Raw genomic sequence first — 27,286 nt, 5'->3', positions numbered from 1 at the left:
CACAATATGTATATTACAACACATAGTATAATTACAATATTGGAAGATGTCTCCTAAGTGCCTCCTGGATTGATTGGATGTCACTCCCACATAATACACGTGTATACATGAATGTTTATATCATATATATATGTATTATGTATGAGTATGAATGCACATTCTTGGAAGACTCCTGTATATGCACTCACGTGTGTGTCTACATACATACATAGATCTCAGAGACAGAATTAAGGCCCTTGGTGTTGTGGGCTAAGATAACTTATGATAACTGCCCAGAACCATATGGAAACTCCAAAACAAACTGGGTCCCCCGCCACTTCTGTGTACTGAGCCTTGAGGCAGGCCTCTGCTTGCCTCAACTGTCCTGGTGACACTGGAAAATGCCTTTTACCTCCCCTTCCCCCAAGCCCTTCCCTCCCCTCCTTCAGGGGACGGACTAGCAGCCAGCCCTCCATAGCCCTCTCGGCCAGCTCGCGCTCCAGGCCGTCGGCGCGCTTTCCCACTCCCCACCTTTCACCACCCCTCCACCCCCCATCTTGGGCAGGCTGACCCTTTGCAGTGGAAGGGCACGCGCGCGCGCGCGAGCTCTAGGGTGCAGCGGCCTCCTGAAGCTGGCCCTGAACGCCCCGCGGAATCCGGGAGCCGCGCGCGCGCGCTCCGCCTCTGCGCACGCTCGCGGGGCCCCGGGGCGCGCGCCCGCCGGCGGCTCGTGCTCTGCACCTCTCGGCGGCGGCGGCGGCAGCTGCGGCGGCAGCTGGGGTGGGCGCTCACGTCAGGGGAGGGGAGGGGAGGCTGGGGTCCGGCCCCCAGAGGAGGAGGGTTCGCTTGGAGAGAGCGAAATGAAGGAGCCAAGCGGAAAGCGAGAAAGAGTTGGCTGGAAAAGGAGAGAGTTGTAGCGGCTCCTGAGCGGACGGGCGAGACTTTTCTCCTCCTCCTCTTCCTCCTCCTTCTCAGATTCCTCCTCCTCCCTCTCCTCCCGCTCCTCCTTTGCTTCCTTCTCGCTGGGCTGTTCCCTCTCCCAGGCGGGGACTAGCTGCCTCCTGCCTTCGCCTTCAGCACTGGGCTGGGGGACAGCTCCTCGCCTCCTGCAGCACTGCGAAGGTGCAGCCGGAGCCGAGCGGAGCCGAGGCTAGCCGAGCCAGAGACCTGAGCTGAGCTGAGCCAGGCTGAGCTGAGCTAAGGGGCACGCAAGCAGGCAGGCAGAAGGGCACCCGAGCTGAGCCGCCCCAAGACCCCCGGCGCCCCCCCAGCTGCTCCCGGTGTGCCAGCCCACACGGGAGAACACGACCGGCCCGCCTCCGGGGGCCCGAAGCAGCCCAAGCAGAATGTACCAGGGACACATGCAGGTAAGACCCAACCTGGGCTCAGAGATGCTTTGGGGCTGATTTCAGGGACAGATGATGGAGCCAGCAAGTTCCAGGGCAAACTCAACAAGTGAAAGAATGGGTCAGATGTGTTCACCACAAGAGAGTGCGAGGGCTACAGAGGAAACCAGACGGGTCTTTTACTGGGGCAGAGGGGGGAGAATTTCTGGGAACTTTAAGCTAGTGAACTTTGCATTCTGCCCGCCTATTCAAACGGGCTCCGAAGAGAACCCAAACAGGGCAAAGATCTGTAATGTCAATGTTTTCGGTTTCCACGACTGTTGCAATCTGATGGAGGCGTCTCCGCATGTATGTCAGCTGAAGGGCAAACAATAATAGGCAAGGCAAGGCAAGGCATGGTCTTTGCACGTCTGCAAAGGGTTCGTGGCATTTGGGATAACTTGCTGTGCTATTATTTTTGATGTTGTTTTAAAAGTGGGTTGTTCTATTTTTCCTATCCCCATCCCCCTTCAGATCTTGGGACGTTCTAGTGCCCAGTGGGCACATAATGACTTTGGAGCCTGAATCTCCAACACATGTCCAAGTGACTTGAACATTTTCAGGGGAAAGAGCTGCTTTGTGTCGTCCTTGATCTCCACCTCTCCATGATGCAAACGCTCTCGGTATTTTGGACAAGATTACTTTCACCTTGACTTCCATTCTCATTTGCAAGTTCCCCTCCCCTTTAAAAATACAGGTATACATTTAAGAAAAGGAAATACTAAAACAGTTCCTGAGATATGAGCTGAGGCTGAGTTCTCCTGGCTTTCCATTTCTCAAACGGCCACAGACTTTTTCTACGTTGCAGTACCTCTACACAGGTATATTGCCTGGGAGAGAATATTGAAGCTGTTGGTCCTTTCAGTTTGAAGGACTGCAGATGAGTAAAGAGATCGGGTCTGTTTACAACTGCTGTACTATTTCGGGAGAAGTTATTTTGGACTATATCTTCACTTAGATGTCAAGCCCAGCCTTAGGTCTTGCTAATAAGTTTAGTGAGAAACCTGAATCAGCACAAGAATTTCAAAAGCATTTTCTATATTAATGACCTCATTCTGTTTGGGTAATTATTGATGAAATGTATCACATTTGTTAGGAGGAGGAACAAAAATACACAAGTCAAGAAAGGTAGAAATCAATTTTAGGAGCTGCCTTCTAAGTCTGGGGATGGTAGTTTGTTTGCATGATATTTATAGGATATAGATTACTTGGTGTAGACATTCATAATAAGGAATTGGAAAAATATATTCTTCAAGAATATTATATTTTATACTTTTCCCCTCCTCGAACTTGAATGCCATTATGAAATCTGTGAATAGTGTTTTGTCTCCCAAAAAACAACTCATTAAAAAGGAAAAAACAGGTGGGCTTGGTTAAATAGAATAGATTTTCTAAAAGATTGTCTGCACACAGCCATACAAAATCAAAATTGGGTACTTCAGAGAAATTTTTCAAAAACTGCATTTTCTTAACTTTATCAGAGAAAGATTATATTAGCTATATTTGATTGTTTGAACAACACACACACAAGCTTGGGTTTATACCTGTAACATGAAGTAGAAATTGATGATGGTTCAGGCCAAAATATACCTACTTCTTCCTCCATTTTCTGACCATTATTAGGCAAAGGATTTTATGAAGACCCTAATCTCCCAGATGCTTGCCCTCATTTTCTGCTTCACTTTGCAGGGACAGATAGACTCAGCCTAAAACTCAAGATCTGCACAAAACTTAATGGTTTTTGCTTGTGCAGTGCTAAAACAGCAAATAGGATGCTTTGCTGCAAAAAAGAATCACAAATCTCTTTGCTGCCAAGCTTAACTTGAAAATGTTGCTAAATAAAGACTGATCAATATGGTAGCCCCAAATCTAGAACATAAAACCTTTTTTCATTACCCTCCCAATCCACCCCCATAAATGTTTATTGTTGACCACTGGCAGTACACTTAGCATTTCCAGATCTTCAAGAATCATGCTTATGAATTATTTAATTATATGACTTCACATTGGGACAGCTCTCACCCCCTAAATATAACATACTGATTTGATCCATAATATATTTGTTAATTAACTGAATGTAGTATTTTTTAAAACATACTATGATTTTCTCTGAAAAACAGATCTTTAGGCTATAGGCAAAGTCTCTATTCTACTGTTATTGTTCTGAACTCAGTTAAAAGCTTTTTCTTCTTGAGTGCGCCTGTTTTTAATCATAGGATAGAATGGTGGGCAGAAGAGGGGAAACAGCCAAAATATAACCAAATGTTTTGGTTAAAAATTTGAATCCTATCTGCTAAAGTGATCTTAGGGATGGGGAAATTAAGAAACATTTCTGCCAAATATGAGACAGGCTTGAAATACTTGCAAAATGCTTGGCCTCTTGATCCCCAAAGGAATGGAACAGAAAATGTTGGGAAACTGCATTGTGTGGCTAATAATTTCATTTAGGGTCTCTGATGAATCAAAAACTCAGAAAATTCTCCCCAGATTTGGGAGAAAATATTTCTATAAGTATGAAAGCACAAAACAAAGTTCATGGATATTAAGGACTATTGTAATAAGAAACTTAGCTTCCTACAGTGGTCATAGTTGAGTATTTACCAGTTTGGCAAGTATAAAAGAGCCATGAGTTTACACAGAGAGATTTAGTCCAGATAATTAACTACAGTACCTAACTCATAACTTTGGACATTTTTATAACCTTGTTCTACTCTTAGTTTACCATAAAGGCTTCATAGAGCCATATTACGGTAATTTTGACAAACATAAGGTTAACCTACAGTCCAAAGTGCCATAAATCAGACACACCTTGGGGGCCTAACCTTACAGTCACTGTGTACATTATAATCCCACTGCCTTCACTAATTAGCCTCAGCGGGAATTTTATTTACCCAGCAATTTAGCCAAAGGTTTCTTCTTTGGGATAAGTTTTATATTTTTTTACACTTTGACCCCATGGAAATTATGTTATGCTTACTATTATTTAGTACTAGTTGTGAGAAAATTTTTCCATTCCTAATAAATGGCACTTTCATATAATAGCCATTCCTGTCAATATCAATATCTATACACATAAGTGAGTTATAACTGCTAATGAAAGCCCTAGAGTTGTACCTCCAATTACTTCCTTTGAAAAACTCTGTTTCTGAGCTAATATAGAGAACAACACAATTGTCTAGGTAAGAAGGTAAGATCAGGATTTTTCTTTTAGTTGACAAACAAGAAAAGAAACCACTATGAGGAATTGATTATACTAATTAAAGTTTGGTTGGTATTTCTGGTGACAAAAGTTACCAATTCTTTTGTCATTAGAGTTGTTTTCATTTGACAATTCAAATTTCAGTTCTTGGGCTTCTTAAAGACAAAGAGCATCTGCTTGTCTTGCTGTCAATGGAGAAATAATTTGAAATACCTTGAATAGCTGAAGCATATATTTTGAGCTAGAAGAAATCTAAAAGATGATCTGGACAAAAGCTCCTTTTTATGGTAAGGAATGGGTAGGTACCCTTTTTTAGGGCAGGGGGGCAGTGACTTGCTCAAAGTCTTACGTATAGTAAGTAGCAAAACAAGGATTTGAATCCATGTCACCCCTAACTCAAAACCCACTGTGTTTTCCCAGTATGCGATAGTAGAGAGAGAGGTGGTTTTGAAATCAGAGACACATAAGTTCAAGTCTTGTCTCTGATACATATTGTGTTTATAACCATAGGCAAATCTCTCAATTCCAGGTAAATCCAAAGTTCCCCACACCCTTGAAATCTTGAATTATATAAAATACTCCAAAATTAACATATCATAAACAACTCTGACTGGCCATTTCACTTGGGTTTCATTTGTATATCTTCATGAGAGACTTCCTGTTTATTTTTCTGTTGAGATCTTCAAAAAGAAAAGTAGTTTACAAAATTAGCTAGACGCAGCCTCACTGAAGACGGAAGAAACCATGCTGCTCACAACGTTTCTTGTTTCTGCCTGAAAGCCTATTTTCAAAATTTTGTATAACACACAGAGATACACAGACAAACCATTTGGCTGTTCTTTCTTGGTTTCTCAGCATTTTAATTATAGCTTTAACAAAAACATACAGTATTAGGGAAATCCTGGGCACCCAATACAGAAAGAAGAGAACCTTCTTTATATTTAAGCTAAAGATATCAGTCTATCTCCTCTGGAAATTATTAGTGAATTCAGTTCGAAGCAATTCAAGCCAAGGAGCATTTATTAAGCTCCTGCTACATTCCTGACTTTGTGCTTAGTATGGTGTAAAGACAAAAACAAAAACATTTTTTGACCTTCTGGAGTTTTCATTCTACTGAAGGTGGGTGGATATTAAATGAACAGACAGAAGTAAATACAAGATATATACATATTAAATACAAAATAATTTTGAGCAAAGGGAAGCAAACAACTGTCATGAATCAGGAACAAATTTTGTTGAAATAAAGGCATGCAGTCCACAGGAGGGCCTGTATATTGTTTTCTTCAAAATCATCCTAGCACGGTATTATCATAATCTGACCCAGCAAGAGACAAAATTATGAAGAGGCAAAGTTTTTTTTTCTTTGACATTCTGCCTTCTCTTCTATCTCTTTGTCATTCTTTTTTCTCTATTATTATTCTCACTCTCTAAATTCCAGTTCATAGTAGATTTTAATTGAAACTAAAGATGCAAGATCTCATATTTACAGATTTTCTTAGAATTGGAAGAGCAGCCAGTGGAATTTGACACATAATTCAGGGTTTTTTTCAAGTCATATGAGAGTCAGTCAGTGTGCTTTTGTTGTTTTTGTTGTTGTTGTTGTTGTTGTTGTTGAGTCATTTCGATGGAATCATACTCCCTGGGATACCATTTGGGGTTTCTTAGAAAAAATACTTAAATGATTTGCCATTTCCTTGTCCACTTTATTTAACAGATAAGGAAACTGAGGCAAATATGATTACATGACTTACTCAGAGTAACATAAAAAGTAAGTGACTGAGATCAAATTTGAAATCAGGTTCTCCTGATTTCAGGACCAGTACTCTACCCACTGCTCCAGTTAGCTCCCCTTGTTGATTGTGGTACTGGAGTTTGTTGTCATTGTTATTGTTGGTTTATTTCTTCCTAATAGATAATTAGTAATTTGTTTTAAACCCTACTTTTATCTTTCCCCCTACTCTATTTAATTCTTTCTCTCTTTGATGCCCTATAACTATTTTGTGTTCCATTATTTTACTCTAAGATTGATAAATAAGTACAGCAGGACATTGTGGATAGTGAACCAGCCTCGGAGCAAGAAGGATCTGGGATTGAGTTGTGAATCTGACTTTTGATCCTCTGTGCAAGTTGCTTAATTTCTTGGCATTTTTGTTAGTTCTTTAAAACTACAAATTTCAGGAAAGGTAATAATCTGATTTGGTAGAGTTAAGTTTCCTCACCAGTAAGTTCTCAATAACAATCAAGTTATAGATCTGGTACAAAATGACTTATAACTAAGGTAGAACCATTTTTTTCATTTCCATAAATGATTTTAGAATAAAAGATATCAAGATGTGGTAGATTGAAATTACAATGGTAAATTGAGAGGTGACAGGATTGTTTTTGATCAGGGCCCATTTCTGTCCTTTCCTCCTATAATATCATGAGGCTGGCTCTCACAACACACAAGATCAGCCTTGATTATCATAAAAAAGAACTAAATACATTCAATTATCTCTACTTGAAAAATCTTAACAAGCTGGGGCTTGTCACAAGCAGGCCATTAGGACAGTGAAAGGAGTTGGTATTATATCAAATGAAGAACAGTTTAAAAAAATTCATTATGTTTAGTCCAGACAAGTTTCAGGGGAACCTGTCTTCCAAGTATTTTAAAGACTGTTATAAAGAAGAGGAAGAAGACATTTTTTCATAGGTCAATGGAGTAGAAGTAGGACCAGGGATTATAAATAAGTAGGCAAATTTCAGATCAACAAATGGAAAAACTTCCTAAAAATCAGAGCCATACAAAAGTAGAGTAGGCTGTCTGAATAAATAATAACTTCCCCATAACATATCTTAAAACAGACTACAAGTGAATTCTTGGGGATATAGAGAAGAATCTTTGGCTAAATATGAGTTGGACTAGATGAATTCTAAGATCTTTTCCACCTTTGAGAGTCTGGGAACTATTAACTAACATGTCTGTACTATAAGAAAAAATTACAATGCTTATAATTGAAGATAAGGCTCTACAAAATGCTCAGTTGCATCCTGAATCATCCATGAAATACTAAATTATGTTCTGTATCATTTCAATGTTCAGGAGGCATTTGAATCTCCTAATTCTTTGAGGGATAAATAACATGGCATAATGAGCTTATGAATCAGAAAAACCTGGATTTAAAATCTGCCTCTAACATGCACTAGTTATATGAAATTGAATAAATCCTTTACTCCCTCAGCGCTGCCTCTCTGCCCCTCAGCTCCATGCAACTTTTAAAGACTGTAAGTCAAAGAGAAACGATTGGTCTGTATCACTAGAGGAGGTTTCCTAAAGCAGCAAAATCATGAATCTGGTATAAAAGTTTTGTTTTTAAATCATTAATCTTTTGGTACATATATGGTATATTTGGTCTATTAACCATAATATCTGATTAGCCAGAATATTCTCCTGAAATCCCACTGTTTCAGTGTAATTTTGGGTGCAACTAGGTGACACAGTACTTAGAGCACCAGCCCTGAAATCAGGAGGACCTGAGTTCAACTATGACCTAAAACACTTAACACTTCCTAGTTGTGTGACCCTGGGTGACTCACTTAACCCCAATTGCCTCAGAAAAAAAAAGTGTAATTTTGATATTTATTGAACATTTCTAGATATGTAAAAAATTATAAGTACATATATACATATATGCATCTATTATTCATGTTTCTGATTGTTTGCAGACCATATTTATTCCATGGTTTGCAGTTTACAAAATGCTTAGACCCATGGTCTTTTTGGCTCCTTACACAACCCAGCAAGAAAGTACAACTAGTCTTTGATCCACACTCATGACTACTAACATGTCTGCCTATTGCAAGAACATGTAAAGAGTTAAATTGAGTCATTGGGATGTTTTGTCTATTCAATGCTAGAAAATGGAACAAAGAGAAAAACAAGCATGAAAAGGCATTTTAATCAGAAAAACTGGATATGCAGGAGCAATAATCCCAAAGAACATAGGATGAAACAATCAAGATTTTGGACGGTCTAGAGTACCTACAAATGAGAACAATTTCAATTATAATCATGAAGAAAAAATAAAATGAATAGAATTTTATGAAATATTCCTTATATTTTTATACCTCAGAATTTATAAAGGATTTCCCTCTTTTCAAATGACTATCTCAGTATTACACAATGAAAAAAGCACTAAACTTGGCCCCAAAGGACTCAGGTTTATATCCTAGATCTGCTACTTATTGTCTATGTAGTAAATCACTTGAGCTCTGTGGGTCTCAGTTTCCTCCTTTGAAAAATGAGCATGTTGATCATAGTGGTACTTAAGTTCACTTATGATTTAAGAATGGATCAGAGGTTAGAGTAATATACATTTATAGCTTCCTTTCTCCACAAATCCTCATGGGTGCTAGAGACAAATTCCAGAATCTCAGAATATAACAGAACTTCAGTACCATGTAAGCTAATGGCTCCTAATTTTTTCTTAGTCATGGTTCACTTTGGCATTCTGGTGAATAGTATGGATCCCTTCTCAAAAAATTCATAAAATGAAATATATAGGAATATAAAGTAACTGACTATAATGCAAAGTTATCAAGGTATTAAAAATATAACAAGTTTACATCTCCAGCTTAAGAACCCCTAATCCTGTCTAAGTCAAATCCCTCAAAACAAATCCCCTTTACAGCATCACCATTAAGAAAACATCCAACCTTTGATGAAGCGGCATCTTTTACATAGTAAAGCAATTCCTTCCATTTTTGGACAGTTTTAATTGAAATGAATTATTTTTATTCACCAAGCCTGTTCCCATGCAGAATGGAAACTCAGGGCTTATATTTCTACTTTCAGTACCTGAATAGAATTTAGTCTAGTCTGGCTTCCATGGAACAGCTTTTCAAATATTTGATTATAGCTGCACCCTGTCCTTCTCTTCTCCAGGTTTAACACCCCCTTGAGATGAGCTTCATATATAATGGACTTGAGGCTATTCCCTTTTGATAGATAAATACCAGTTAATTGGGGGCTTGCATTTTCTCTTGTCTTTTTAGAGTAGGGGATGCCTTTATGATTCCACAGAGACACACATATGCATTTTTATGAAGAATGGAAACAGAAAAAACTGTTGAAATCCAAGGAGTCAAGTTTTAAAAGGCCCACTACCGGTACAGGGTTGTTTTATTTCATCCTATTTAAATTGCATTTTAAGTGCCAGTCTGCATTATAAACCTCTCTTTATAATGTTAACAATTAGTTCTGAAGAGTGGAAAGATATATCTTCCAACCCTATTGAAATTCCATTAGGCCAAGCTATCAATACTATAGCCTTTAGCAAGAAGAACTAAAAGAGAAATCATAAGATTAGTAGCCTGGAAGGAATCCTAAGAGATCAACTAGGCTAACTTTTTCATTTTACAGGAGAGGAAACTGAGGATCAGGGAGGATAATTAATTTGCAAAAGATGGAACTAATAAGTAACAGAATCAAGTCCCTCTGATACTGAAGCAAGGCTTAATATTTTTTAAAAAAATATGTATTGTTAGATATAATCTATTCCTCCTGCCGCCCTCTATCACACCCCAGGGAAAAGTAAGAAAAAAAAAAATAATAAACTCCTCATTTTAACATTCAGTAGAACAAATTCCCAAATTGGCCATACCCAAAAGTCTCTGTCTCTGCATTTGCAATTTACCAACTCATTGGCAGAAGGTGAGTGGTATGTTTCCTCTTCAATCTTCTGAACACAAGGTTTGTCATTGAATTAATCAATAATCTAAAGTCTGATTTCAAAGTTCTTGTTTTTCCCCATAACATTGTTAGTGTTACATAAATTATTCAAGTTTTGCTCAATTCTTTCTGCATTAACACACAGAGAGGAGTCTTAAAACAGAAGTTCTCAACCTTTTATGTCATAGATGCCTTTGGCAATTTGGCGAAACTTAAGAGACCCCTTCTCAGAATAATTTGCTTAAATGCATGAATTCACATGAATATTTAGATTCACAAAGGGAACTATTTATAGTAATGATCAAAATATTTTAATTCAATTTCATGGACACCATAATAAGGACCTGGCAGGGCTTTCTAATAAATTAATCAATTAATAAATAAGCATTATTAAGCATTTACTGTGTTTCAAGTGTTGTGAAAAATCCTTGACCTCAAGATCCTTACTTTTTATAAGAGAGATAACATAAACACATGAATATACATGTATATACATGCTGATTTAGGAAAGGGGTGCATTAGAAATTGGGGGGATCAGGAATGGTTTCTCTTTACTTTTATGTCTCTTTCCTTGTCTCCCTCTCCATTAGCCCCCTCCATCCCCACTTCTGAGAATAACTGATGAGGAATTTCACAAAGGGAAAAAATGATCATAATGAGCTTGTTTCCATAGAAAGAGGCTGGTTACTGCCATCCCATGCAAGGGAAATCTCCTTCACCCCTGCTAGCAGTTCAGAAGTGCAAAGAACTTGAGCCAGGCCTGGGAATTTTCAATGCAGGTGCACAGAGAGGGGAGAGCTCCCTAAAGGATTTCCTCTAGTTCAGAAAGGCTTATGGAAAAAACCCTGCAAGGGTTTTTGGGAAGAGCAACTTGATTTTTTTTCAAAAAGGGCACCAGATGGTGGGCTATGAATCACAGAGGGTGCTGAGAGTGTGGTACTATATCAGATGCCAGAAATCTACCTAAAGAGATATCCCTCCCTGGTCTCAAAGTTAAGCTATGGCCCATTAAACCACTTGAATCTTTGCCACTCCCAATGGTTGACTTAGTTTATTATGAAAGTAAAATTTTACTGGATTTGAAAAAGAAAACATAGAAGGAAATATTTAGAGTTGAAAGGGACCTTAAAGAAGATCTAGTCCAACTCTCTAAATTTCCATATGAGATAATTGAGGCCCAGAGAGATTAAATATTTAATTCCACACAAATACCAGGAAATTGATCTAGAGCTGGAAGAACTTCCTCATTTGACAGATGAAGAAACTGAGGTACATTGAGTTAAATGACTGTCACTGGTCAAATAAATAGTAATCCTCAGATCTGGGTTTTAGGACCTCAGAATGCAAATTCAATTTTCTTTCCACTATTCTAGAATTAAAAAAAGGTGTAATTGAAGAACATTCTATTTTTCTTTTCTTTTTTATTCAGTACTATAATATAAAATGCAAGTCAAAGCAACAAGCCTTTTATTCAGCATCAACTATGTTCTACATACTATGTTACATTCTGGAACACAAAGGCAAAAAAAGTCCCTGTCCTCAAGTAGTTCACAGTCTAATGGGAAAGGCAATAAGCAAACAAATATGTTCAAGCATTATATATATATGTGTGTATATATATATATATATATATATATATATATATATATATATAACATATGCATATACATGTACATATATATGTATGTATAAAATATATATATTTTATATTCCCAGAAGAAAATGAAACTAATCTCAGAAGAGAGGCACTAAAAATGAAGGAGTAACAGGAAAGATATTTCACAGAAGGTATGAGACATAGAGGAAGCTAGGGAAGCCAGGAGGCAGAAGTGAAGAGAGAAAATTCCCGGCATGGAGGACAGCCAATGAAAATGCATGGAACAGGAGGTAAAGTATTATATGAGGGAAAAGTTAGGAACTTGGTCATAGAAACATGGAGTTTGTGATGATGAATAAGTAGATTCAATAAAAAAAATAGATTCTCTTTTTTTAGCTCAGATGGTATAAGAGAGACTGCACCACTTTCTCTAGGAAACCTCCACTGGTACTGAATATTAGAACTAACATATGATAAACATAAAAATATAATTATTTTAACATATATGTTGTATATATAATATATATAATACATATATAAAATACGTAATAAGGTTAAAACCCCCCCAAAAAAAGATAAGCTTCCTGCAAAAATTCCCTCAGAGAAAACTTTGATTTTATTGAGTGGAGTTTGTTTTTTTTTAATTAATTGTTTCTTGTAATGATTGATCCTCTCATATTGTGACCTGAGATCCTAGGCTTTATATGTTCCTCCACTATAATTAAGCTATATCAGTAGGTTGTGGCTAATGAGTTCTGAAGGTTGATCTTTCAGTTTAGGTGACTGGATTTTTCCAAAGATCTGTCATCATCTCTGAAACTTATTTCCCTCTGTTACTCTCATGAGTTTTCAACATATGCATTGCATTGCCCTAGAGTTCAAAGGATTCCCAAAGGTTATCTTGGCCATCATTACTCTCAGGTCAGAGATTCATTCACTGAAATCCCTGACAGATAGCCCATCCAGCCCTGGTTTTACTATTTCCAGGAATTCTCGTAAGAGACCTAAGATATGAGCTGATTTAATGGGAAAATTCTTGATGCTGAGTTAAAATCTACTTCTGGGTTACTTCTATCCATCGAGCCTAGTTTGAAACAATTGAGAACTAGTTTGTCCTCTCTTTTGTGTGACTGTCCTTCAGAACAGAACATGATTGATGGAAGCAAACTGCATCCCATACAGTGTCTCTTCTCAAGCTTAACATTTAATTCAACAGGGAGTTAAGTCCCTAATATGGTCAGTGAATAGCCTCAGCTTCTGCTGCCTCTCCTCCCCTCCCCTTTCCCCACCCTTGTGGATCAAGTTATTCTCTGGACTATAAGACAATCGATCGAATGAAGGCTGTAGTGTCATCAGAGACCATCAAGTCCAACCTCCTTATTTTCTATAAGGAAGGAGGAGAACTTAAGTAACTTACCTAAGAGTTGGCAAAATGCCTTGTGTCTTCTTGGCTCTGATTGCAGAGCTCTCTCTCCACTATATACATCATCTCTCACAATAAATCCACTTAGTCAAATTTCCCTCCTAAAATTTGAGGTCCAAATATCCTGTACTCTTCTTCAGAGTATCACCCATCTTGATTTGATTACACCCTGTTCCAATTAATGAATGTTAAAGAAGAATTGAGAGACAACATGACATAGGAGCTACAAAGCTGGACTGGGAGCCAAGAAGGCCTGGATTCAAAGCCTATTTTTATTGAAGAGTGGTCACACCCTAGGCAAATCACAACTTCTTAATCCTCTAGGCATACTACTAGAAATTGCAGAGGAGACCCCAACTTACATTTGTGGAAGGAATGTTCTTGTCCAGAAAATAGTTCCTGTGTCAGTAAAATGGTGGTTCCATTCCCTGTTGTGACTCTAACCCCTTAGGAAGAATGTTTGATTTTTTTTTAGTTAGTTTTTTTTTAATTTTCTGAATTTTCTGTATCACTTTAATCTTGTTCTCACTGGCACTTAAGTTCTACCACAACTATTTGGGTTTCCAGGACAGTTCTAGGATCTTCTGGCTTTTACTTCCCCATAATTTCTATGCAGTTTGCTTTTACAGAATATCCAACCAATATTTCAATATTAATTGTGTTTTAGGATCCCAAAACATCAGAGATGAAAAGTACCTTTGAAATAATGCAAACCAACTTCCTCATTCAATTTGATTCAGTTCAATGAGCATTTATTAAGTATCTACCAGAGGCCAGATATTACACTAACTAATGGTCTACAAAACCCCAAACCAAACGGTTCCTCTCCTCAAGGAGCTTTTCTGTAGGCAGGAATGAGATCAAAGACCTCAAATGACTTATTCAAGATCACCAGCTATTTTTATATAGGGCATACATATATATAATACATATTATTATATTACTATATTATATATATTATTATATTATATGTATATATTACACAACTTCTATGATACCTATATTTATTATATACTTATGATACTTATTACACAACTTATATGAAACAAATATGTGTACATTGATATATAGAAAGGAAGACAGAAACAGAAAGAAAGTGTGTTATATAAGGTCACAATTATCATCAGGGTCAATAATGAAACTTAATTATCTCTCTTTAAATTAAGAAGTCTTTTTTAATGGTTATAATAATAATAATAGCTATCATTTCTATAGAGGTTTAAGGTTTGCAAAGCCATTACAAGTATTGTTTCATTTGAGAAAATGACCCAGGGAGGTGGGTACCTATTGCATTTTGCAGGTAAGAAAACTGAAATTAAGTAACTTTCCCAAATTTACACACCCAATAATTATCTGAGGTCAGATTTGAAAGAGGTCTTCTGACTCTAAGTCCAGTGTTTATATATACTGGTGCCACCTAGATTGCATGCTAGATTGTTCAACCTTTGCTAAAATATTTAAATCCCTACTTTTCACTTTTTTATACAAAATTCTAGTTAAATATGGAATTTTGTAATTACTTAGATGTTTGTATGTATCAGGATATTTGTTATGATTAAGATAAAATATCTGATTAGTTTATAAAAGATTTCCATTTTTATTGGGATGAGGGCTAATGAAGGGCAGATAGTGAAAAGAGAGTAAAGAGAGCTTCCCTTGAAGTCAGGAGAGGCTTGCTATGAATTCCATGTCTGACACTTGTTAGCTGTAAGTAATTGGTAAGTAATTTCTTCTCTCAGAGCTTGTTTCCTTAGTAGCATAATAGGATGTTTCTTACAAGCTTTATCTCACAGAGCAGTTACAAAGAAATGATAAGAGATGGCATTCATATGGGGTGTTTTTAAGTAAATACTGCTGCAAGACTTTTGGGACACCTTTGCCATTACTGTGACTCTCCAAAGCGGAAATGATCTTGTTTGATTACAAGAGGCAGATATTATTATTAGTCCCAAGCAAAGAAGATGTCCCTCCTAGGATAAACCGATACCACCAAATCTCATCCTCATACTGCTAACTTAGCTATCAAAATCCTTCCCCAGATACTTATTTGCTGTGTGATTCTGGGAAAGTTACTTAGTTCCTGTTTGCCTCAGTTTTCTCATCTGCAAAATGTGGATAAGTACCTATCTTCCAGAGCTGTTATGTCAAATGAGACGATATTTGTAAAATGTTTTCAAGTCTTAAAGCTCTATAGAAATCCTTCCCACCTTCTTCAGCCTCCTTTCCCCTCTGACTGGAAGGCTAGATGGTAGAGCTCTGACCTCCTCCCAAAGTCTTACTTTCTAGAAGACTAGGGTCAGAACATTCCAGTTAATTCACAGCTTTCCATCAGGACTTCTGCTTGGTTTTACCTCCACAAAACAGGGTGCCTCCTAGTATTCCTTCCTTTTCCCAATTTCCTTTTTGTATTGTCTCCTCCATTAAATTATAAACTCATTGAGGGCAGGAAGTGCTTTTTAAATGTATAGCCTTAGCACTTAAAAAAGTGCCCAAGATACAAAATAATTTAATAAATGTTTTGAATTAAGTTCTAATTGATGATACTAAGCCTCAGAGAGATGATTTGACTTATCCAGAATTATACAGCAAATTACTAAGGTGCAATTTGATTCTAGTCTTCTAAATTCAATTTCTCTACCATCAGGCAACCATTCTACTGAGATTTCTGTAAGGTGCTTTGCAAACTTTAAAGTATTATATAAATGTGCATTATTATTGAGGACAACATTAATTCCTATTAATAGTAGTAGTATAACTTCTTCTAAATTATAAGGAACTTTTTCCTTACTATGCTGTAATGGAAAAAAAAAAGAATGGCACCAAAAGTCAGAAGACCTGGATTCTAGTTTTGCTTCTGTTATTCATTCTGTCCACCTTGGAAAAGTCATTAAATATATCTAGGTAATGAAAAGATGCCTCCACCTGCTTTTTTTGCAAAGGAAAAGGACTTAGATTATGGAGGAATGCATTTAATATCAGAATTTTAAAAAATATTTTGGGTAGCTTTACTGCACATTTTGTCTCCTTTTATTCATTATTTTAAGGAATAGTTCTCTGAAAAGGGAGGGGGAGACTATATTGGAAAATGTAGGTGACAGAAAACTACAAGATATCAATAAAAGATAAAGTACTCTGGACTTATTTTTATCATTTATATAATTAATTGCTCTTTTAAGGTCCCCTTCATCTCAAAATAAAACATGAATAAGAAATACATTATTGCTGTTACCTGTTTAAAGATAACTCCCAGGGTCCATTCAAGAGCAGCTTGAAATCACCTGCTAATTCATACATTTACTTCTGAGAGAAATGAATTTCAAAGCTGGAATATATATAGCTTGAGCAGTTAGGTGGTATAGTGGATAAAGTGCTGAGCCTGGAAGCAGAAAGACTCATCATCATGAGTTCAAATCTGTCCCCTGACACATACAGTCCCCAGACATAGCTGTGTGACTTTGATCAACTCCCATCATCTGTTTGCCCCAGTTTCTGCATCTGTAAAATGAGCTAGAGAAGAAAATGGCTAACCCCTCTAGTACCTTTGTCAAGAAAATCCTAAATAGGCTCATGAGGAGTTGGATGTGACTGAAACAACTAAACAACAACAAAAATATATAATTTATTAAATCCCAGGTTCAACATTATGTCTACTGCACTACTTAGCTGCACCTATATCATCTTCCAAGGAATTAGAGAAAAAAGTAAGATGTTCAATATCCCCATTCTCATTTATAATAGAAGTCATTATTAATGCTCCATTTCATATAAACCCTGATGGAAATCCTTCTTTAACTCTTCAAAAGACTTTTGCTTTCATCAAAGTGGATGAAATATAACATTCAAGAGTTCTGAACTAAGTGTCACTAGAATGTTGGACTTAGAAACGAAAATATTTGAGCTCAATTTCTGCTTCCAACCATAGTTGTGTCTCCCTGAGTGACTCACTTCTATCTGACTTAATTTCTTCATGTATAAAATGGAGATGATAATAATAATACCTACATCACAGGACTGTTGTAAAGATCAAATGAAATAACATATGTAAAATGCTTTGGCATCTGTAAAGTACTATATAAATGTTATCTGTATTATTATTATTCCCGTTACTATCTCTCATATCATAAACCATCAGCCCTTCTCACCTTAGCAGATGGAGTCCTGAGCTATTATGGCTAAAAATATTCATTATCTTTAATATAATTGCAGATTTAATTCTGGAAGGGACCTTGGAGATCATCCAATGCAGCTCCTTAATTATATATAGGAGATCCATAAAGCTTAAGTGATTTGTCCAAGGTCACTACATTGCAAATTGCAAGTCACAATTCACAAAATCTGAGTGTGATGATCATCTAATCCAAACTAAAACCCACAAAGAAAGCCTATTAAAAATCCAGAATTTATTAAGCTCCTCCTATGTTTCAGGCACTATTCTAAGTACTTTATAAATATTGTATTATTTGTTCCTCAGAGCAACTCAGGGAAGTAGATGCTGTTGTTATTCCCATTTTACAAATGAGGAAACTGAGGTAGATAACAATTGAGTGAGTTGGCCAGGGTCACATAGCTACTAAGTATTTGAGGGCAGATTTTAATTCATATCTTCCATATTCTTAAGTCCAGAACTGTATTCATTGTGTCACAAATTTGCCTTCTATAATACACCCAACATGTTACCATCCAATCTCTACTTGAAGACTTCCTTTGAATACCCAGGTCCTCTAATTCCAAAGCTGGCAGTAGTTCTAGTATGCCACCCTGTATATATATATATATATATATATATATATATATATATATATATATATACATACACATACATATATATTTTGTAAAATATACATGTATATATGATGTACACATATATATGCTTATATGTGTATATGTATATATCCTCAAATTATATATCATATAAGCTACTATGCCCCTATGCATATAATGCACATGTGTTTATATATACATACTTTTATGCATATTCATATATATATATAAATAAAACTGTATACCCACCTATATAGATGTATGTATACATGTATACATGTGCGGTTTCCTTTGATATAAAAAAGCTTCATGAAATCAAAGATGACTTCATTTTTATGTTTGCATTCACAAGCATTTATCAAAATGCCCAATATATAGTAGGTGATTAATAAGTGCTTGTTGCTGCCTGATTTTAGTTACCCTATTCTTCAGATAGTAATTCCCACAAAGATTTTCCACTTTGGTAGGCTCTTCCAGAGTTTGTGCTCTACTGGTCTAGTTTCGTGGAACTCAGGATTATCTCAAGGAATCAAGAAGTAATTATTTTACTATGTTCTAAACCTTGGGAATACAGGTTCAAAGAACCAAAAAAAATCTATTATCAGGGTAATTCTAATGGGTGAGATAAGGGCACATAAACTTGTATGCAGTGTAAATATATAGACATATATTCAAATTAGGAAGGGAGGACATTAGCAATTGGGGAGATTGGGAAAGATTTCATGCAGAAAATGGTGGCAGAGATTTACCTTAAAGGAAGAGGATTCAATCAGATGGAGATAAGGGGAGATGCAGATGGATATAGCCAATAGATGTGGTGATGAGAGATGGCATATCAAAGGGGCAGGGGTGGGGAACAGAGAGAAGGTTAGTTTGCTGGATTGAAGAGTGAAAGAATAAGAAGAATATTCAATGAAATTGGAAAGATAAGAGTAAAATCAGGTTGTATAGGGATTCAAAAGCTAAATAGTGGAGTTTCTATTTTTATGATAGAGGCAAACTAGTAGAGAATATAGTAGAACGAAAATCCAGAAAGGAAATAATGTCCAGAAGAAGAAAGTGGTTATCAGAGTCAAATGATGTAGGGAATCCAAGAAGATTAAAATATAAAAAACAGCACCATTACATTTCACAATTTTAAGAGATTATTGTTAACTTTAGAGAGAACAGTTTCATTTGAATTGATGGACTTAGAAACTAGATTGCTAAGCTATAACAAGACATGAGTATAATTTTGTCATCTAAAAAGAAGAAAAAAACTTGGGATGAGACTGAGCAAAGTATATTTTCATTTGGTCCCATTCAATTCAACTGGCAAGCATGTATTAAGCACTTACTGTCTTTATAGAATAATAAATCTAGACTAGAAGAAACTACAAGGACCATTTGGCCCAATTCATTCATTTTCTAGAAAGAAAGAAAATGAATTCCACTGTTAAGTGACTTGTTCAAGTTCACGCTGGTAGAAAGAATCAAAGGTGAAATCTGCAATCAAGTTTTTTGACTAGTGAGTCAGTGCTCTTTCCACTATATAGTCTGCTTCTTCCACATGCCAGCAGGAACTCTGTCTCATCTTAGGGCTACAAAGTCAAAAATGAACTTGACTCTTGGTCTCAAAGTGGTGGGAGCAGCATGTCTAGAGATGAGGCCATACAAAATAGAATCAGAGTAATGTGGTTCAAACCAAGTACACACATATCTTAATAGGGCAGAGTATCATATGATCATAGTCATATTTTCAAAATTAGATGGTTCAGGACCCTCGAATTAGCTACTTAAAGTCTTGGAAAAGTTGGCCTGCATTTCTGAAACTAAGATGTATAAAGTGACATTTTGTGTGTGATTTGTGCATAGTCTCTCCTCAGTTATAATTTGGGCAGCCGGACTTTCTGCTACTAAGATTCCTCCTTTTAAAAAAATTCTTATATCATTGTCTTTCCTCAGCATGCAATTGAAGAATTCTTCCTGATAGTTATCAGGACAAGACCCCCTAGGATCTGCTCCCTGTTCCCTTGTGATTCAGGAGCAAATGCACATCCAGGGAAGATTTTACACAGTTGAAAAAGAATCAATTACAGGGAAACCTTATAATTAGATTGCCACTGTAATTAACCAGCCTTCCACTGTCAAAGCATTCTACAGTATTTAGTGGCTTGAGCTTCTCAGAGCCTGAGGGCAATCAGTGGCTAAAGCTCTAGAAATAGAAATATAACCTTCCATTTGTTTTTGACCATTTCTCCAACTTTTCAAGGTCATTTTGAATTCTCGTCCTTTCCTTTTAATATGATGCTTAACTCTCACTGGTCTATACCAGTTTAAATGGCGTAGCCCAAGAAGCAGGTGCTTTGTGTAAATAAAGCAGAGGAGCAAGGGGAGCTTAGTTATTGATTGCTATCATAGCAAAGGACAGAGCCAAGGCATTGCCAACCTATGAAATTACCCCCTTCTCCCTGATTCTGGGATCTCTCCTGACACACAAGGTCCCATCAGGAGCTGGCCCACTCTGCTGAAACTGTTCTGACCATGACTGGCTCCATCTTCCCCCACTTCCAGAGGTGCAACTCCAAGAATTCAGCCAGGGAACTATTACTTCTACCAACTATACCAAGCTAGGGTGAGACAATCTCAGACACTATTGATAGGCACCAAGCAGAAATAAACTGCATAAATCAGCAAACTAGGTTTGGGGTAATTTACTGAGTACATTGTAATTACAGCTATGGAGTCATCACCCATGTAGAATTCAAAGCCAGAAAAAGACAGTATTGCATAATGGTTAGAACCCTAGACTTGATTGCAATGTGTATCCTAAGCAACCTGGATCCTAAGCATCCCTCAATATCATCAGGTGGGCTTTATAAAATCTAACAGTGAAAACTGCCCTGAGCACTCTCCCCAGAGAGCATAGGACTTGCCTATCATGTTTGTATTCATACTACTCATGTTCACTCTAAGCTCTCCATCCTTTCCCATGGCCCCTTTCCCCTAGCTTGTCCTATCCCTTTCTTTGCACTATTCCTGTAATACACTGGTACTCCTGGAAGACTGTAGTGTAGTCTGTCCATATCTCCATTTGTGGGAATCCCTGGTTCCTTCAGAACTTGGTTCAAAATTCCTTTCTTCATAAAGCTTTTCCTGTCCCTCCCCCTAAGCTGCCAGTATGCCTCTTCCCCAAACTACTTTGTATTCTTCTTTATATATCCCCTATATACTTGTGTGGATACATGTTATCCCTCTTCTTAGATTATATATTCCTTAAGGGTAGAGACTATTTTGCTGTTGATTGGTTGATTAATTTAGAGCTGATGAGAGTTTTTCAAAATTTTCCCTGGAGGGAATAATGGAAACTGCTCTGGATTTGTAATGAGTTATCTTGGGTTCAAACACAGCTCTGTCATTTGTTATCTGTAGGACTTTGCACATATATCTAGGGTTTCAGTTTCCTCATCTATAAAATGTAACAATCAATTGCTTTGCAATTTTTAATCCTAGAGAGTTGGCCGGAGCATTAAGTCTAGATGACTTTTCTAGTATTGCGCAGCCAGTCTGATTTGGGAGCTTTTTGACTTTGAGCTTTCTTTAAAAAAAAATATTTATTAATATATTTTGTTTTCACATTTTTTATATTTCACTTGTGTCCATTATTCCTCTCCCAGAGGGTCTTCATTCATAATTAATAATTTTAGAAGAAAGTAAAAGAAAAAAAGAAAATTCACAGAAACCTTAATATATCAAAAATTACATTACACGCAGTGTCCTAAATCTGTAGATTCCCATTTCCACAAAAGATCAGGAAGAAATGTTTTCTCATATCTCCACTGGGACAATACTTGTATTTTTTTTTTTATCATTTTACTAATTTCTTGATTGTGATTGTTATTTCCATTCACATTGTTTTAGTCATTGTGCATATTATTTTCTTGGCTCTACTTACTTCATTTTGTATCAGTTCATATAAGTCTTTCCATGCTTCCCTATATTAAGTATGTTCACAATTGCTTTCTGCACAGTGATATTCCAAATATATTCATAAAATACAATTTATTTCATTATTCCCCAATTGAGGGGCATCTACTTTGTTTCTAATTCTTTGCTACCATAAAAAAGTGCTGCTATAGATAACTTTCTTTTTATCCTTGATCTTCTTGGGATATACCTAGTAATGGAATCTAGATCAAAAGGTGTGGACATTTGAGCCATCTTACTTGCATAATTCAAATTGCTTTGCAAAATGGTTGAACTAATTCACAGCTCTATCAACAATGTTTTTGTGTGGCTGTATCCTTCAACCCTCCACCATTAATTATTCTTTTTTTCATCTTTGGCACTTTGCTGAGTCTTAGGTGAAACCTTGGTTTGTTTATTTGGTTTGCATTTCTCTTATTAGTTATTTGGAACTTCTTTCAAATGATTGCAAAAAGATTTTAATTCTTCTTTTGAGAACTATTTATTCATATTCCTTGACTATATTGCTGTTAAGAAAGGAAGAAAATTTAGAACTCAAAATTTTATTTAAAAATAAAGATTGTTGAAAATTGGAATTATATCTAATTGGAAAAATGAAATATTATATTAAAAAATAGTAGGGTTCAGGGACCATTGCTTCTTGAAGATTTCAATGTATTTTTAAGGCATGGAGATTGGGTGAAGGAGGAGATCTTTAATCTAACATTTTTAAAAATTTCTTATTTAAAAATCTATAAATACTTTCAGCTGAGGCTATCTGCCACTCCCGTGTCCAGCTGTAATACTAGTTTCTTGCTCTTAAATGTTTGTTAAATGAGTGTTGATTGACTGCACTGTGAAAGTTCTTTTCATGCCAGAGGTTCCAAGGACTTAATCCTCACAATTCTTATGAGTATGATATGGGTAGATCATTGATTATTCCACATGGGGAAAGGTAGGGTGAAGCCCATAGAAAGATTAACAGACTTGCACAAGTTTTGTCAGAAACTGTTGGGAAAGTTTGGGGAACAGAATCTAAATATTTTCTTTCTTCAGTTTAAATCATCACACAAATACATAAATATATTCTCTATCAATGGATCAGACATCAAATCTTTAGTGGAATGGAATGAATTAAATTCTCTGACCACTTCTTGAAGAGTAGTTTTCATCCTACTTTTGAAATTTTCATTTTAATTTTTAGAGTTTTTGGGAAAAAGGATCTCAGCAGACATGAAATAGATACTCATCATCTAGACCCTATGGATCATGGGTGAAAGGATTCAGAGGAAAAGTAAAAACTCAATCATTCATTCAGATATTTGAGCTTTTTTGCAATAAAGACCTGAATACTTTATATTGGGCGACTGGCTTAAATCTTGACTTTTCATTCTGATTCTATAATTTTAGAGGCTTTTCTGGTGTACCTGAGTTATTTTCAAAGACATGATTCATTTTTTCCCTGTGGGATTTTGTTTTTGTTGGCTTGCCTATGTTGTAGCTAATAACTTGGTTTGATGAGGTTAAACAAAATAACTGGAATCTGTACTCCATTCACATTTATCACTGTGGATCACGTAGGTCTTCATACTAGACTTATTATCCAGCTATCTGATTTCTTATATGATTCTCAAAGACATATGAATCATTTTTATCCAGAACTTACTTGTAGAGTGCATGTCATATTCACAAACCCTACTTTTATGAACTTCTTGTCTACTGTTGAGAAATAGGACAATTATCCCAAAGAAGCCATATCCTCACCTATGTAGAGTATCTATTCTTCTTGTCCTATACTTCAGAAACCCTGCTTGACATGCAAAGCCCACCTGTACAGTCAAGTCCTTTGAAAGCCCAAGTATCGACAGGGCCCATAATGTTGTTCAGGGCACCTGCAACTTTCAACAAAATCTTGGTATGACCCTTGACCTTAAGAGGAATGCAGATCTGGCATCATATTCTGATCTAGGCTTCCATCAAAGAAATCCTTCTTTACCACTGAGTTTTAAGAACAATGGTACTTAGAATAGTCACTTTTTGTCAATTTTCAGAGAGACCATGTGGTGTCAAGAACTTGGAATTCAAAAGAAAGTGGTTAGTCATCCTCATTCACCCAAGTACTTGAAGCACCAGGAATGAGGCTAACTTTGATAGAATTCAGTAACTTCACAAAAGACCCGAAGGAAGAGGAAGTCAATAATATTTTTGGACTTTATTGGGCTCAAAAATTCCATTTTCCTCACCTCTTTTTATATCATAATTGGAATGTAAAAGACCTGGGTTTGAATTCAATCTCAAGTACCTACTAGCTCTGTGACCATGAGGAAGTCATTTAATCACTCTGAAAATTAATTTCGTCTCTAAAATAGAAATATTAAACCTTTCATGTTTATCTTACAGTTTGTCATAAACCTCAGATCTTTTTAATCCATAAATAAAATATGTGTAGTGAGTATGAGAGAGAGAGAGAGAGAGAGAGAGAGAGAGAGAGAGAGAGAGAGAGAGAGAGAGAGAGAGAGAGAGAGAGAGAATCAGGAATATTTCGATAAAATTATTGCCTCTGACATACATATGCATTGTAACATCTCAGGATCCGAGGCAATTTTTAAAAATCTTTAGCTGCCAATGAGCTGTAGATTTGTATTAGTAGAGGAGTTTTTCCACACCAGGATGAAATCACAGTCCCAAAGGATTCCCCCATAAGAAGAAATTATTATGTAAATGTTTCATCACAGCAGGAATGTACCAGACTCGTCCAGTTTTCCAGTACCAGGGACAGATCCACAGCAAAATTACCAGGATAATTAATAGTGTAATAGAATATAATGACTCTAGGGTAAGACATTTGAAGTTTTTTTTTTTTTTTCCTATATTAGTGAGACCTAGTGGAAGAATTCCTAGAATTAAGATAAGAAGAGATGAATTAAGATCTTCACTGTCACTATCCCTTTCTGAGAGTCAATTTTCTCCTCTGTAAAATGGGGATAATCTTACCTTTAGTACCTATCTCACTGGGTTGTTGTAATCCACAAATAAGATAATATATTAAAGTGCTCTGCAAACTTGAAAGGACTATTTATATACTTAAGAGCAGGTCTGATCAGAGTAGGGAGCTGCCAGAGAGAAAGGCATTTTACTAATGCAAATCAGTTGATGAGATTTGTTCTTTGAACCAAGAGTCTTTGAAAATTGTCTGGGGCATTTATAAATTAGGTGGCTTTACTAGGGTCACTCAGCCAGCAGGTATCCCCCCCAATTACAAGACCAGTTCCTCAGATACCATATTGTCTCAAGCACTATAAGTCAGTGATTATTACATTTATCATGTCCAAAACTTCTCTCTTTCACTTGAAGATTTAGAGGTATAAGAGGCTTTTGAGGATATCTAGCCCAACTCCCTTTGAGGACACTGAGATTGAGAAAGACTTGCCCAAATCACACAAATTATTAAGTGTTAAAGTCTTCTAACTCCAAATAGAGCACTCATTCTCCTTCATTCACACTGCATTGTTTGGATTGTGAAGGAGAGACTAGAAACATGAAGGCTTTCCTTTCAAATCCCTAAATCTGATATATGATTGTTCATGATCTATCCAGACTCTATCATCCTCTTCTCAGCCCTTCCCCCCACCTCGTGCACTCCATTTAAGTGAGATTGCAAGATCCACCTCCTGGTTTCCCCCACTTCCTTCAATTATCCCTTAAAGGTGCACCTTCTGCACAAAGCCTTTTCCAATACTCTTTAATCTTAGGACCTTCCCCTGAGATTAGACTCAAATTATCCTATAAATATCTTATTTGTGAGGGCAGTCAGGTAGTGCAATACAGTGGTGGAGCTAAAGTCAATAAGACTCATCTTCTTGCATTCAAATCCTGTCTGAGATATTTCCTAGCTGTGTAAGCCAGGGGAAGTTACTTAATACTCTTTGCCTCAGTTTTCTCATCTGTAAAATGAACTAGAGAAGGAAATGATAAACTACTTCATTATCTTTGCCAAGAAAACCCCAAAATGGGGTGGGATCTTATTTGTAAATAGTTGCTTACATGTGAGATCCTTGAGAATAGAAATTGCCTTTTGCCTTTCTGTGTATCCACATCATTTAGCATACTGTCTGGCACATAGTAGGTGCATAATAAATGCTAGGTGACTACTTGAATGGCCTAGCCCTTCTCATTACTCATACACACAGGCATAATTAGAGCAGGCCAAGATCTATGAAGAAAAGATGCCATATTTTTCCACAGGCCATTTAGCCTGAAGCAGAAAATGTGGTTGATCCAGTTGGTTGTAGCTGTAGCAGACAGCCCTGCCACCTGCCAGGGGCCCCAAAATTCCAGCTGTCCTATTTCTGAGTCATTACTTCAGTTTAATCCCACAAAAAAAGTTATTTAAGTGCCTACTCTGAATTAGTTCTGGGGATACAAAGATGGAAACCCCAAAGGACCCCAAAGATGGAAAACCTCAAGGTTTTTATAGCCTCCTGAGGAGGAAAGATGTCAAACAAATAGATATGAGATATGGCAAAATATGAATACAAGGGAGGGATCTAGACAAAAAGCTTTAGGATAGTACATATAAAAAAGCATTGACTCTGAAAGGACCAGAGTTCAAATGCTTCCCCTGCTGTCCAGCCACCTGTGTAGCCTTAGGCAAACCACTTAATCTCACAGGGCCTCAGTTTCCACATTTGTAAAATGAAATCAGATTAGATGTCCTGTAAGGTTCCTTTTGGCTTTGTCTCAAGACCTCAAGAAAAGAGAAAACTCCTTCAGCACCATTCAGAGAAGGCTTCATGGGCAATAATTGACCATGAAGAGACCAAGAGAGGCTCACTCTTAGAGTCCTGAAGGAAGAAGAACATTCCAATTGGAAGAGAGGAGGAAGGCATTCATTCCAACAGAGGGCTCAGTATGGGCAAAGATGGAAGTGGCAGGATGAGTGAAATCAAATTTAATGCTAGACAGAAGTTTAATGACCAAACTCTTCCTTTTACAGATGAGGAAACTGAGACCTAAAAAGATTAAATGAATTATCCAGAATCACATATGGAATAAGTAGAAGCACTACTCTTAGTCAACCAACCAATCAATATCAACAAGTTTTTATTAAGCATCTACTGTGTACAAATCTTTTGGACTGAGATTACCAAGATTCAAATGATGCAATCCCTGTGCTCAAGGAGTTTACCTTCTACTATAAGACTCTAAATTTAAAATGCTTTCCACTAGATGGCATCACCTCTCTAAGCACTTTCCTAATAATTGCTGTGAGAAATAAGTAATACTT

At 36.8% G+C, this 27,286-nt stretch overlaps 1 protein-coding gene across 3 annotated transcripts in view; it reads left to right on the top strand.

Annotated features, from left to right (window-relative positions):
- The first annotated feature begins 799 nt into the window (after positions 1-799).
- The window catches only part of PEX5L (peroxisomal biogenesis factor 5 like), a 260,490-nt gene continuing 234,003 nt past the window's right edge, over positions 800-27,286 (top strand). For all 3 annotated transcript variants that reach the window (XM_074298262.1, XM_074298261.1, XM_074298260.1), the window contains exon 1: positions 800-1,346. In XM_074298262.1, the coding sequence (XP_074154363.1) occupies positions 1,326-1,346 (21 nt within the window). In that variant the 5' untranslated portion in view covers positions 800-1,325. The remainder of the gene's footprint in view (positions 1,347-27,286) is intronic.

This window comes from Sminthopsis crassicaudata, chromosome 3 (genome assembly GCF_048593235.1).
Source record: "Sminthopsis crassicaudata isolate SCR6 chromosome 3, ASM4859323v1, whole genome shotgun sequence".
Taxonomy (NCBI): Eukaryota; Metazoa; Chordata; class Mammalia; order Dasyuromorphia; family Dasyuridae; genus Sminthopsis; species Sminthopsis crassicaudata.
Note: the sequence above shows the minus strand (reverse complement) of the source record. Positions and strands in the feature narration are given on the sequence as shown.